This window comes from Platalea leucorodia (genome assembly GCF_965183815.1).
Source record: "Platalea leucorodia genome assembly, chromosome: 12".
NCBI classification, from domain to species: Eukaryota; Metazoa; Chordata; class Aves; order Pelecaniformes; family Threskiornithidae; genus Platalea; species Platalea leucorodia.
In genome coordinates this window covers 7,973,217-7,984,488 of record NC_138834.1, presented here as the reverse complement: position 1 = coordinate 7,984,488, position 11,272 = coordinate 7,973,217, and the positions used below count along the sequence as shown (strand labels likewise).

Genomic DNA, 11,272 nt, shown 5'->3' with positions numbered 1-11,272 from the left:
GCCTCCATGAGGCTTTCCCCCACCCATCACGGAGCTCCTGCTCAGTGGTGAGTGGTGTCCTGCACCAGTGAGCAGGTGGACGTGAGCATGGTAATCTCTTTAGATGCTCAACATGACTTGGTCAAGGTGGTCAACACCTCTTGACCAGCCAGGGCACATGCAGCGTTTCGGCTGCAATCCTGCACCTGGGGACCTCCAGTGACCACACGTGGGTCTGTACCTCCCCATCTAGGTGAGAGGGACAGGGAGGGCTGGAAGAGAAGCAGCAATGCCACCTTCATGGCACAGCACCATCAGATGCCTGAAGTCCGGGAGTGCATATACCTGTAGTTGTGGAACCAGTTGATGACGGTGTTGGTCTTGAGGTTGAGCTGGAAGGAGAGCAGCTCGATGGTCTGCTGGGAGGGGTAGGGCTCCAGCTGGTAGGCTTTCTTCAGAGCTTCCTTCTCCTCTGGGGCCAGCACCACCCGTGGCTTCTTGATCTGCAGGAGGCTGAGGTCCTGTGGCTGCAGGCTGGGGCTGGCGCACTCAGAGCGGGCGCTGGGGGACTCGCTGTCCGAGCCGGCGCTCATCAGCCCATACCGACGTTTCAGGTAGGCTGCAGGAGAGGAGACCCAGCTGCACACCGCTCACCCCCCGGCCCGGGGAGCCCCCCGCTTGGCCAGCACCCCATATCTGGGGGGGCTGCATCTCCCTAACCCTCACCTTTCTTCTCCAGCTTCTTCATGTCACGCAGCTTCTCCACGTTGTGGGGGTCGTTGAGCCAGAGCTGCATGCGGACGAAGGGCTCCCTCCCCTTCAGGCTCAGCTTGTGCCACGGCTTGGGCCTGGAGAGGAGATCGGACACCGAGCCCTGCGTCAGGCCCAGGATGCTCTCCCCGAACAGCCGCTGGCCTGGCGGAGGAGAAGCAGAGGTGGTTAGAGCGGGGCAGAGCAGCAGGGCAGGCGCTACAGTCCCCCCACGGAGCGGGTGCACCCCGTTTCCCAGCCAGCATTCTCCCCAGCGTGCCGGGATCCCCCGGAGCACTTGCAGTGAACCAGAGTGGGTCTGCGGCTACGGGAACTGGGGATGCATCCATGCAGCCTCACCAGAAGCTCCTGAAAACCTGGGTGGGGAGAGGGTCCGCACCTAAATTGTTGTCCGTCAAGACCTCCTTGACCTTCTTGGTGATGGAATATGTGTCCAGCTCGGGGGACATGGCGACGATCTCCTGGATGCCCATGGGTCCCTGGCTGTTGGGGTACGTCTTCCCACCCAGTGCAGGTGTCGAGCGGCTCTCGGGCTGCTGGTTTTCTTTGCTGCTCTCCAAGGCCAGGGTGAGGGGCTCCTGGCAGCCCTTCTCGTGCTCGGCAGGGCTGGGGGGCGGCGAGGGGGATGGCTGGGGCTCCGCCGGGCTGGCTGTGTGACACCGGGGGAGAGGGGTCAGCGGGGACAGCGGGAGGGGAGAGCGGCAGGGACCTGGCAGGAACGGGAAGGTTATTTTGGGGATACCCATGGCTCTGCCCTCCAGAAAAGGGGAATGCCAGCCGAGTTTTACTGGCAGCTATGGCAAAGTGGGAGGAGCTGGTGGAATAGTTAGAGAGAAAACACCGCTAATATAAAAACCCCAATTAATTCTTCATGCCAGGCACAAAGCCAGGGATTTTTGTTGTGGTTTTCCTTTTTTTTTTTTTTAAACTAGATGACTTTCAAAACCCATTTCTGACAAAATAACTTTTGAGGATCTGTATAACAGCCCTAAATTGTCTAAGTGACTAATTAAGGGGGGTCAAATGAGTTAGATGAGAGGGAGAGTTGAGTTAGATGAGAGGGAGATGAGTCAGGGGAGAGGGGGATGAAAGAGGCTTCCCAGGATCAGGGTGCGGGTAGGGGGGCGAGGGTAGGATGCGTGGGGCAGATACAGAAGTGCTGGGGACACTGATGGCACATGGGGACCACAGGGACCGCAGGGATGGCGGTGGCACTTACCCTGGGAGAGGGTCGGCTGCTGGCTGATGCCTTGGCCCAGCTGGTCGGTCAGCCAGAGCTGCATGCGGATGAAGGGCTCCCGACCCTTTTGCGTCAGCTTGCTCCATGGCTTGGGCCGCGACAGCATGTCACTCACGCTGCCCTGGGACAGCCCCAGCACCTAGGCACCGTGCAGGCGTCACCCACCGGGGCCGGGGCATGCTCACCCCAGCACCAGGCTGCTGCCTGCCCTCCGTCCCCACATCGAGGGAGGGGAAGCAGGCTGCTGCCTGCTGCCACATTCACGGCCGCACAGCACGTCCGGACCCCTTGGCCCCAGCCACAGGTGCTGGGACCATGGTGGGTCCCCCTGGGATACTCAGTGGGCTGGGAGGATGGTCCCTGCAGGGCTCTCTGCAGGGAACAGGGCGTTCCTGGTGGGAAGTGCCACCAACCAGTTGGTGGTGGCCAATGGGAGACCGCTTGGGGTTAGGTCAGACCCTGAGGACTCAGCATCCTCCAAGGGGAAACCCACCAGGGAGAGCGGGGACCCTGGAAGGAGCTGGCGGAGGCCACTGATGAGCCCTGGGCTCTGGGTTGTGGAGCAGAGGGGACACCAGACCCCCCTTCTCCAGGCTGGTACCTTCTCTCCGAAGATCCTCTGGCAGATGCCGTTCTTGGCCAACTTCTCCTTGACCTGCCGGGTCAGCTCCAGCGTGTCCACCTCCCTGTACATGTACATCTCATACTGCTCTGGTGTCAGCGGCGGCACGGTGGGCTTCAGGGTCCGTGGCACGTAGGCGGGGTAGTAGGAGAGACGACCTCCAGCTGCCGGCTCCACGCCGGCTCCCTCCGCCTTCATCTCCGTCAGCCGGTGGGGCTCATCGTCTGCCGGCGGCAGCTCGTCCTCATTGGTGCTGCCCTCGCCAGGCTCGCCCCGCGGCCAACCCCGGCCGTTGGCCATGCTGGAGTAGCTCGAGGAGGAGGAGGAGAGCGAAGGCGAGACGGAGGTGTAGGGTCGGCTGAGCAGGCTCCGCTCCGATGCCCAGTGCTGGTCGAAGTAGGAGCCAGCATCACCGATCTCTGACTTCACCTTCCGGATGATGCTCTGGACGAAGGCAGCGGGTGAGAGGACAGCCAGGGGTGTCTGCGGGGGGCCGGGGCTGGCCCCGCTTCCCTCCTCCTGCTTGACATAGGTCGGGACAATGTTCTGGTTGACAGCGGCCAGCGTGGAGCGCTCGGTGGGCGGTGTGTCCCCAGGGCGCCCGCTGCCCCCCGACTCCATCTCCAGCAGCGCCTGCTGCTGCGCCTGCATCTCCCGCCGCGCCTGCTCCAGGATGCTCTTGATGGCATCCTCCGAGCTGCTGCCGCCTGCCCCATTGGCCACTGCCTGCGACGCCAATGGCGTTTTGGGTTCACCTGCAAAGAGAAGGGGTGAGGGGAGCTCTGAGGTGCAGCATGCACCGTTTTACTACGTGGCCATAATTCAAAATGCAGAAAAAAATGGAGTTTTTAGCCCAATCCGGTTCGGAGCACTCTCCATCAGGCGGATGCCCTGCGTGAGTGCAGATCAGAAGGACCAGCAGCACCCGCAAAGCAAAAGCTGCGACACCCCCAGCTCTAAACAAGCTTCTTTTTTGACGATTGCAAAATAAATCCCATTACCAACGATGGCAATAGACAAACATGTTTGTTTTCCCTGTCTGTTTTTCCACTGTACCTGTCTAATTTAATTCTCTGGGATTCTGCTTTCTCAGCAGACTACCTGTTTTAATGTATTTCATTTCTTGTAATTGACTGCGAGTGCAGCTGCTTTAATGATTCCTCACGCCAGATGGATCGTGCATCCTCATTTAATCATCTGTTTTGGGGCAGGGAGGGGAGGAAAGGGTAGATTCAAAGTTTCCGAAAGGCCAGGTACAAATTCTGCTGCATGGAGAGTCTTCTGTTCCTAACAGTATTTCCCAGCATTTCTTCCCACCGTGCCCCAAATCTCTACGGATGTCAGTGGGAGAAATGCCAAATAAAGCCCATTTTGGGCCTGCCAGGGCTGGTCCATCCCAGGTGCCAGCTCCTGGCCAGCCGCAGGGTTCGCCCAGGGCCACCCTGCCCAGGACTGCGCTGTAAGTGCCAGGCTTGGCAGGGGCCGGCTAATGTTTCCTAGGGGAGGCAGAGACTCCTGCGCCGGACGCTGTCGGTTTTGCGGGTGTTTCGGTGTGCCATGGGACCTGCAGCCACGTGGCACCCAGCCACCAGCACCCCTGTGGGTGCTGCTCCCACGGGGACAGAGCCGGGGCTTGGTCACCCCCAGGGCAACCCCCATGCCAGCACCTACTTCCCTTCTGCGACTCGATCTCCTTCTTCGCCTGCTCCAGGATGCTTTTGATGGCGTCGTCAGAGCCGGTCTCTGGCGTCCTGATCCGCGGCGTGATGCTACCTGATCAAAGAGGCAGGATAACAGCTTTGTCACCGGCGCTGGTTTTACAAGCTCCACTTGTATGTCAGGAAGTATTTACTGTTCCTCATGTTCAGTTATTTTTAGGGCTGCTGGTTTTAAGACAAATGTCACTCCTGATTAGTCGCGAGCTGGAGTGCGGGGAGCCCCGGTAGCCCTGGCTGCTAGCTCTCGCCTCCAGCATGGCATCTCCCGGCCACCTTGCTTGCCCCATCCAAGGACACCCGCTCCCCACCAGCATATAGGTTGCTGAGCAGAGACACGGGCATGGGGACCACGTCCCCCATCCCTAGCACCGTGCCCTCCCGCAGGTGAAGGGTTAATGCTGAATTGGATCCAGGGGATAAATGGGAGCCCTCCGGGTTGAAATGCCAGCAGATGCATGGACCAGCACTGCCCCGTCCATCCCAGTGCCACCACAGGGACACGAGTGACCAGCCACCACTGCTGCCACTGCTGAGACAGGGTCAGGAGCTGCTGTCCCCAGAGCCATGCATGCAGGCGGCCGACACTGCACCAAGGTCCCGCAGCATTAAGACTTCATTATTTTAATGAAACATTCTCGAGCACATTGATTCATATGCCACAAAACAGCCTAATGAATAATTAAATGGCACTTGTCAGAATAAATGAGTAAAGCACGTCCGGGGATGCAGCTTCCACGACGGGTTGTTGTTAATCGCTGCCATTTGTTGGGGCTCCATCCCACCCCAGGGTGAGCGGGGAGACTGCCAGGGACAATCCCCGAGTACCACCGGTGACTCTGTGTGGCATCACTGCCTGTCTTGCCGGCACATCACGGGCTGGTGGGCATCCCCGCCACGGCACGGGGCACCCCGGGGTGCTGCCGGGGTGCGTCGGGAGGGGATCCCACGGCACCGCTTGCAGCATCCCAGGGCAGGACCCGTCAGCCAGGGCCACCCCAACCACTCACCTCTCTGGCGCACCTGGATAGTCCTCAGGGCCAGCACGTTCTGCTCATCGGAGAGGAACTGCTTCATCTTGATGAATGGCTCCTTGCCCTTCACCGTCAGCTTGCGCCAGGGCTTGGGCCGGGCCAGGATCTCGCTGACGGAGCCCTGCGACAGCCCCAGCACGTAATGCCCGAAGACCCTCTGCCCGATGTTGTGCTTCAGCAGCTGCTCCTTCACCTGGAAGGCGATTTCGGCCGTGTCCAGCTGCTCCTCCTCGGCAGAGCTGCTGGCGCTACCCTCGGACGGCTCGCTGGGCGGGCTGGCGGCGCTGGCGGCCGGCACGGTGCTGGGAGGCATGGCACTGGTTTTGGCCCCGAAGAAGGCGGAGGGGAAGGACGGCCCCCCCCCACTGTTCTCGCTCTTGTGGGCAGGTGGCGGGAGGTGGGGGGTCTTGGGGTCCCCCGAAAGTCGCTCGCCCCCTGGGAAGGGGGATAGTGAGAAAGTCCGGGGGCCGTCGGGGGCCAGGCCAGGGCCAGGCAGAGGCGGGAGGGGAGTGGGGGAGGCGGGTTCGTCTGCCGGGGCGTGTTGGGGGGACGGGTACGGCTGCTCCATGCCCAGCGAATCCTTCCCCGACTCGTCTTCAGAGTGATCCTCCTCTAGAGATGAACGAGAGAGAAGGAGACGCACTAGAGTCCCCCCAGCCGGCAGCCCTGGCATGGTCTCGCAGCAAAGCATCTCCTGCCTCAGTTTCCCCAGTTGACATTCCACCCTTTGTCCATCCCCCCGCCCCGCTGCTGGCTCTGGGCTCCTTCCCACAGCTGGGGCAGGACCCGGCCCTGTCGCCCACATTCCCAGGGATGCTCCCGGTGGGACCGGGGATGCTGTGGGACCCAGGGACCCTACCAGTGCTGGCCAGCAGGCTGGGCTTCTCCAGCAGGTACTTCTGGGAGGGGTAGAAAGCCTCCTTCCCCAGCAGCAGGGCCTCCTCTGCCTTCGATATGCTCTGCAAGGAGCCAAGCCGAGATGGGAAAGGGCAGTGGAGCCACTGGCGGCAGGGCTGGCACGCAGGCCCCAGCCTGCCCAGCATGTCGGCACGCACCGCGGCACTTGCCTGGGGAAGGCTGCAGCTGGCGGAGGCCACCTTCATCGCCTTCAGGATGCTGGGAGGGAGACAAGGAGAGGTGACTCGGCAGGCACAGCTTTTCGCTGCTGTCAAGCTGCCAAGTGTTATGGCTGCTGGAAGTGTGCATGGGTGCTGGTGGCACCTGGCTGGCCGGGGTACAGGCAGGCAGCAGGCATGGATACCGGTCGAGCCATACCTCAGCTCTGTTTTGATCTCCTCGTAGTCCGCCTGCGCCTGCAGCTTCTCCTCCAGCTTCTGTGGAGCAGAGGCGGGGAGTCTTAGCAGCCGGCTCCTGGCACAGACCCGGCATGGCTGGACCCACACCCCCCCTCCCCGGCAAGCCCCCAGTCCCCATGGGCGCACCTCGATGGCTTCGTTCTTGGCAGCCAGCTGGCCCTCCAGTTCGGCGATCTGGTTGGCAGAGGACTCCTCTAGCTCCTGCAGCGAGCTCTGGAGGTGCTGGACGTCCTTCAGGAGCCGTAGGATCTCCCGGTCCTTGGCAGCCAGAGCCGCCTCCAGCCTCGACCCTGAGCACATGGAATAGTTCACTTTGTCCTGCCGGGAGAGGGGACACCATCAGCTCCTGGCTGCCCAGCGCGGGGACAAGGGCCACCCTCCCCATCAGACGTGTCCCCAGGGGGAGCAGGTGAGCCAGAACTCAGCCGTGCGGGACGGGGACCCAGGGTGATGCAGCCGTGGGCAGTGACAGACCTTTCCTCTGCCCTTACAGGGCTCCCAGGTACATCTGCTCGGTGCTATGGGGGTGCACGTGCCCCCTCCCCATAGGAGGCTGGGACTGCAGGTAGGGCATGGCCAACGCTACCACTCCATGGTGGAAAAAAGCCTCGGTCATGGGCATTTCAGGCTTGCTCCCAAACATGGTGGGTGCTCCCAAATGCAAAAGGGTGCTCCCAAACACAACGGGAGCACAACAGGATGCTCCTGAACATGCTAGTGTGCTCCTGGCTGCTATGGGCTGCTCCTAGCTATGACAGGATGGTCCCAAGTGCAATGGGATGCTCCTGGCTGTGACAGATGCTCCCAGCCATGATGGGGTGCTGCCGGCCCCAATGGGGTGCCCTCACCCCGGCAGCGCCCGGCGGGGAGCAGCAGGCCAGGCGCAGGGAGCTGTTCACGGCCGCCAGCTGCTCCCGCAAGCTCTCCACCTCCCTCTGCGCCGCCTCCGCTCGCTGCAAGAGAGCGGAAAGCATGTCAGGTCGGGCACCCGCGGCTCATCCCACCCTACACAGGGCAGAGCAGGGCTCCAGGATCTGCACCCACTCGCGCCTCTCCCGAGCATCCTGCTCCTACCACCGTCACCATAAGCCCTGCTATGTATTTCGGCTTCCCATGTCCTAACTGGTTCCCAGTCCTTGGGCACCAGCAGGCCACCTCCAGGACACCGCCTTTTTCCACCCAAAAGGCTGTATTTACATGCAAATTGCTCTTTAAGCCTCTTTTATTACCCATGGACATTTATTTGAACCTACATTTTCAGAATTAAATAAAACTAATTAATAGGAATAGGTAAGACCAGAAGCAATTACACCAGAAACCATCACCAGGATGGTGTGGGTTGTGCCCTGAAACACCCGGGAGAGGCTGGAGGTGACAAACGCTGGCTCCAGCAGCCGAAGCGGAGCCCAGTGGGAGCCCAAACACACCAGTGACCCCCAACACAGGACAGGGGGTCCCACCGGGATGGTTTGGAGGAGCCACCGAGTGAAGGAAAGCAGAGCTCCCCTTTATAGGGCTTCCTAGTCCTGGAGCCTGGCCACCCCATACCATTTCTGGGGACAGACATCCAGGCCACATGGATGCTTAGGGTGCTGCGGTGGATGCAGCGCCCAGGCTCTGCGGGGTGAAGCCAGTTAGCCCTGGGGGGCCGTGTCTGAGCATGGCACAGGTGGAGTGGGGTACGTGACCTGCGCTGGCTGGAAAATCACCTCCCAACTCACCTGGTTGGCTTTTTCGAGGTTCGTCATGATCATGGCTACTTCGTCTGCCCTGCGACAAGAAAGCAAGAGGTGTCAGCTGGCACAGAGGCAAGGGACACAGCCCCCTGCAGCCGGCAAGGGCTCCTGCCTTAGGTTTAGGGAGCCCCCGTGACTTGGGATGCTGCTGCAGTCGCTTAAAGTATCTCAGCTCCTCAAGTCATTTAGCAGCACCACTGGGATGTCCCAGCACTGCCATGCTGCCGCGGGCATCTTGGCTCAGCCTTGGGCATGCCAACGGCCTCTGGGCACAACTGGGCATCACCAGTGACTTACTTGGATGCGGCTTCCTCATCATATTTACACCGCAGCTCCAGCAGCTCTGTCTGGGTGGCCTTCAGCGCTGGGAAGAGGAAGAGGAGGGTGAGCCATGGGGTGGGGCCTGGTCCCCACAGCTGGCAACCCCTGCCCCAGCCCCCCTACCTGCGTGGAGCACTTTGATCTTCTCCTCTGCCTCCCCCAGCCGAGCGGCCAAAGTGACCTGTGCTTCCTGCAGCCCCCTGCGAGAGACGGGCATCAGCGACGTGCCGGCGGCACCGCGGCCGTGCCAACCCTGCAGCCCCCCGAGGGTGCACGGAGACCCCCTCGCTGTGTCCCCATTGCTCGGTGACGCCAGGGGAAAGACCCGTCGGTGGACGCTAGGATGTGTTCAAGCCGTGTTACCCCCTGATGTTAAGGGGTTTATTGCCTCGGGTGTAAAAAAGTCACTTTGGGCTGAAAATAGTCCTGATATCTGTGGTTGAAACCCCTCCGATGGGGGGGTGGCAGCCCACCCCCGCCTGTAGTTAATTGGAGGTGGGGAAGCAATCAAGGAAAAGTTATTCTGCATTATTTATAGCCTGCACTTGCCAGGAACTTACTCGCAGAGATCTGCAATTTAGGGTTTAAAGATTCCTCATTTGTTTCCCAGTGCAGCGTGTTAAGGAATAACAATGAAGGCACCGGGAAAGCCGGGAGCCTCCAAATTAAAAGGCCATTTAACGAGGTTCATCCGCCAACCTGGATTTAACCCATTTGTCTGAGCAAAGCCACGTGCCAGGGAGACGGCACGAGGGGCTGGCAGGAGGGACCTGCCCTGGCTCTGCCTGTGCCTGCCACTGCCCAAAAACAGCCTGGGAGAGGGGACAGACGGACACTCAGAGCGCGCCTAAGACTGTGGATGCATCCACCCACTCTCAACCCGGACAGCAAAGGAGGTGCAAAGGGAAGGAGGAAAGAGAAGGACAGATGGACACACCCATGCAGGAGCGGGGAGAGAGCCACGTGTCCCCCCAGCACCCCAAAACGACCCCGGCTGCGGGGTGTGAAGCCCCATCCCCAGTACTCACGTACTTTTGCTTTTCTGCCTCATTTCTCTGCAGCAAGGTTTCTGTGCACAGTGCTTTGCTGTCGATGCTGGAGAGCGGGGGCTTGGCCGCTGCCGCGAGCCCGGCCACCGGTGACGTCCCCTCTCTGTGCTCTGTGGGGAAACATGTTTCACACAGGGGACAGCAGTGGTGGCTGCTGGGGACCACAGGCCAGGGAACGGGTCCTGGCCCCGAGACCCCCGGTGCCCCGGGCATGCTCGGAGGCACATGGGGGACCCGACTGGGGATTGCCGCTGCCACCCTTGTCCAAAGGGGCGGCCAGTGCCGGGTGGTACCTTTGGTGCTAACAAGCTCTGAGTGCTTCTTCCAGGGGTGGCTGAGGTCCTTCAGGGGGGTGGTTTCAGGCTCGAGGCGCTGGAGCTGCTGCAGCCGGTCCTCCAGGCTCCGGGCAGCCTCCAGCACAGGAGCAGGGTCTGTGGGACACGGGATGGGGTGGTGAGCGGCAGGGATGCCCACCACCAGCCCTCTCCCGCCTCCTGGGGGACCCGCTGCCCACCCTCCTCACCACCCACCCCAGGGCAGCCACCCTCCGCACCCCACTTCAAACTGGCCCCGGGGCACCCCTCAGTCCCACGCTTTCCATCACCAGCCCCGAGGGACCGGCAGGGCTGCGTGGGGGCATCACCTGCCGGAGTGAGCCGGTGGCACCCACAGCACCGGTGGCCCCGGTGCCGCCAGCGCCGGCCCGTTTGGGTGCAGACAATGGCGGTTTGTGCCGAGGTAAGCAGGTGCATTCAGAGCCGTCCGTCTTCCCTCTGTCAGCATTACACCATCATTAGCTAGTGTCTGCTCAGCAGGGTGTGCCATTATGTCTCCCAGGGCTGATGTAATTATACATTGACATAATTAACCCAGCAAGCCCATTAAGCAGGCCAGCTAAAAATTCATCTATAATTATTTGTTGTGTGCATGCTAATGAGTCCATCTGCACTGCCATTGTACAACATGAACAAATTAATTTACAAGTCTGGATTTTTTAATAAGTTCAAGAAAATGCCTCCTATTGAGCCAGGTTAATATAGGTTTGGGTTTTTTTTTTTTAGAAAAGGAGAAGGAAGAAAATAGATTTGAATTCTCCAGGGTCAAAAAGTTAGACAAACAGGAAAGTGGGATGGAGCCGAGTGCGCTACTGTACAGCACGGATGCATGGCACACATCCAAGGGTGAAAAATAATAACGGTGATGGAAAAAAAATCTGAACAGGATGCAGAGCAGGTCTTCTGCTCGGTGAATCCCCAGCTGAGACAGCAGCAGTGGGGGATGAAGGGGGTCGAGTGCCACCGTGGCTGTGCCATGGGATTCGGGCTGGTCTGGGGCTGCGCTGGCACCACCAAACGACAGCACCGGGCGTCTTTGGGGTCAACCTGCCCGAAAGACACAGGATTTGCCCTGTGATCCTCACTGCGAGTGCCCAGCATGGACGGTCCTTGAGTGAAGCCAAGACACGTGCCCCCCCCAGATGGGGTTTGGG

The 11,272-nt window shown here is 60.5% G+C and overlaps 1 protein-coding gene across 1 annotated transcript in view; it reads right to left on the bottom strand.

Annotated features, from left to right (window-relative positions):
* Nucleotides 1–11,272, bottom strand: part of CUX2 (cut like homeobox 2) — a gene marked incomplete at both ends in the record, with an annotated part of 65,680 nt that overhangs the window by 1,411 nt on the left and 52,997 nt on the right. Inside the window, 17 exons of the mRNA XM_082324840.1 lie at nucleotides 325–598; nucleotides 706–894; nucleotides 1,130–1,399; nucleotides 1,970–2,129; nucleotides 2,592–3,367; nucleotides 4,284–4,381; nucleotides 5,334–5,973; nucleotides 6,221–6,320; nucleotides 6,429–6,477; nucleotides 6,637–6,695; nucleotides 6,804–6,995; nucleotides 7,526–7,630; nucleotides 8,399–8,447; nucleotides 8,711–8,777; nucleotides 8,858–8,934; nucleotides 9,767–9,893; nucleotides 10,077–10,214. Coding sequence (XP_082180966.1) covers nucleotides 325–598; nucleotides 706–894; nucleotides 1,130–1,399; nucleotides 1,970–2,129; nucleotides 2,592–3,367; nucleotides 4,284–4,381; nucleotides 5,334–5,973; nucleotides 6,221–6,320; nucleotides 6,429–6,477; nucleotides 6,637–6,695; nucleotides 6,804–6,995; nucleotides 7,526–7,630; nucleotides 8,399–8,447; nucleotides 8,711–8,777; nucleotides 8,858–8,934; nucleotides 9,767–9,893; nucleotides 10,077–10,214 — 3,370 coding nt within the window. The remainder of the gene's footprint in view (nucleotides 1–324; nucleotides 599–705; nucleotides 895–1,129; nucleotides 1,400–1,969; nucleotides 2,130–2,591; nucleotides 3,368–4,283; nucleotides 4,382–5,333; nucleotides 5,974–6,220; nucleotides 6,321–6,428; nucleotides 6,478–6,636; nucleotides 6,696–6,803; nucleotides 6,996–7,525; nucleotides 7,631–8,398; nucleotides 8,448–8,710; nucleotides 8,778–8,857; nucleotides 8,935–9,766; nucleotides 9,894–10,076; nucleotides 10,215–11,272) is intronic.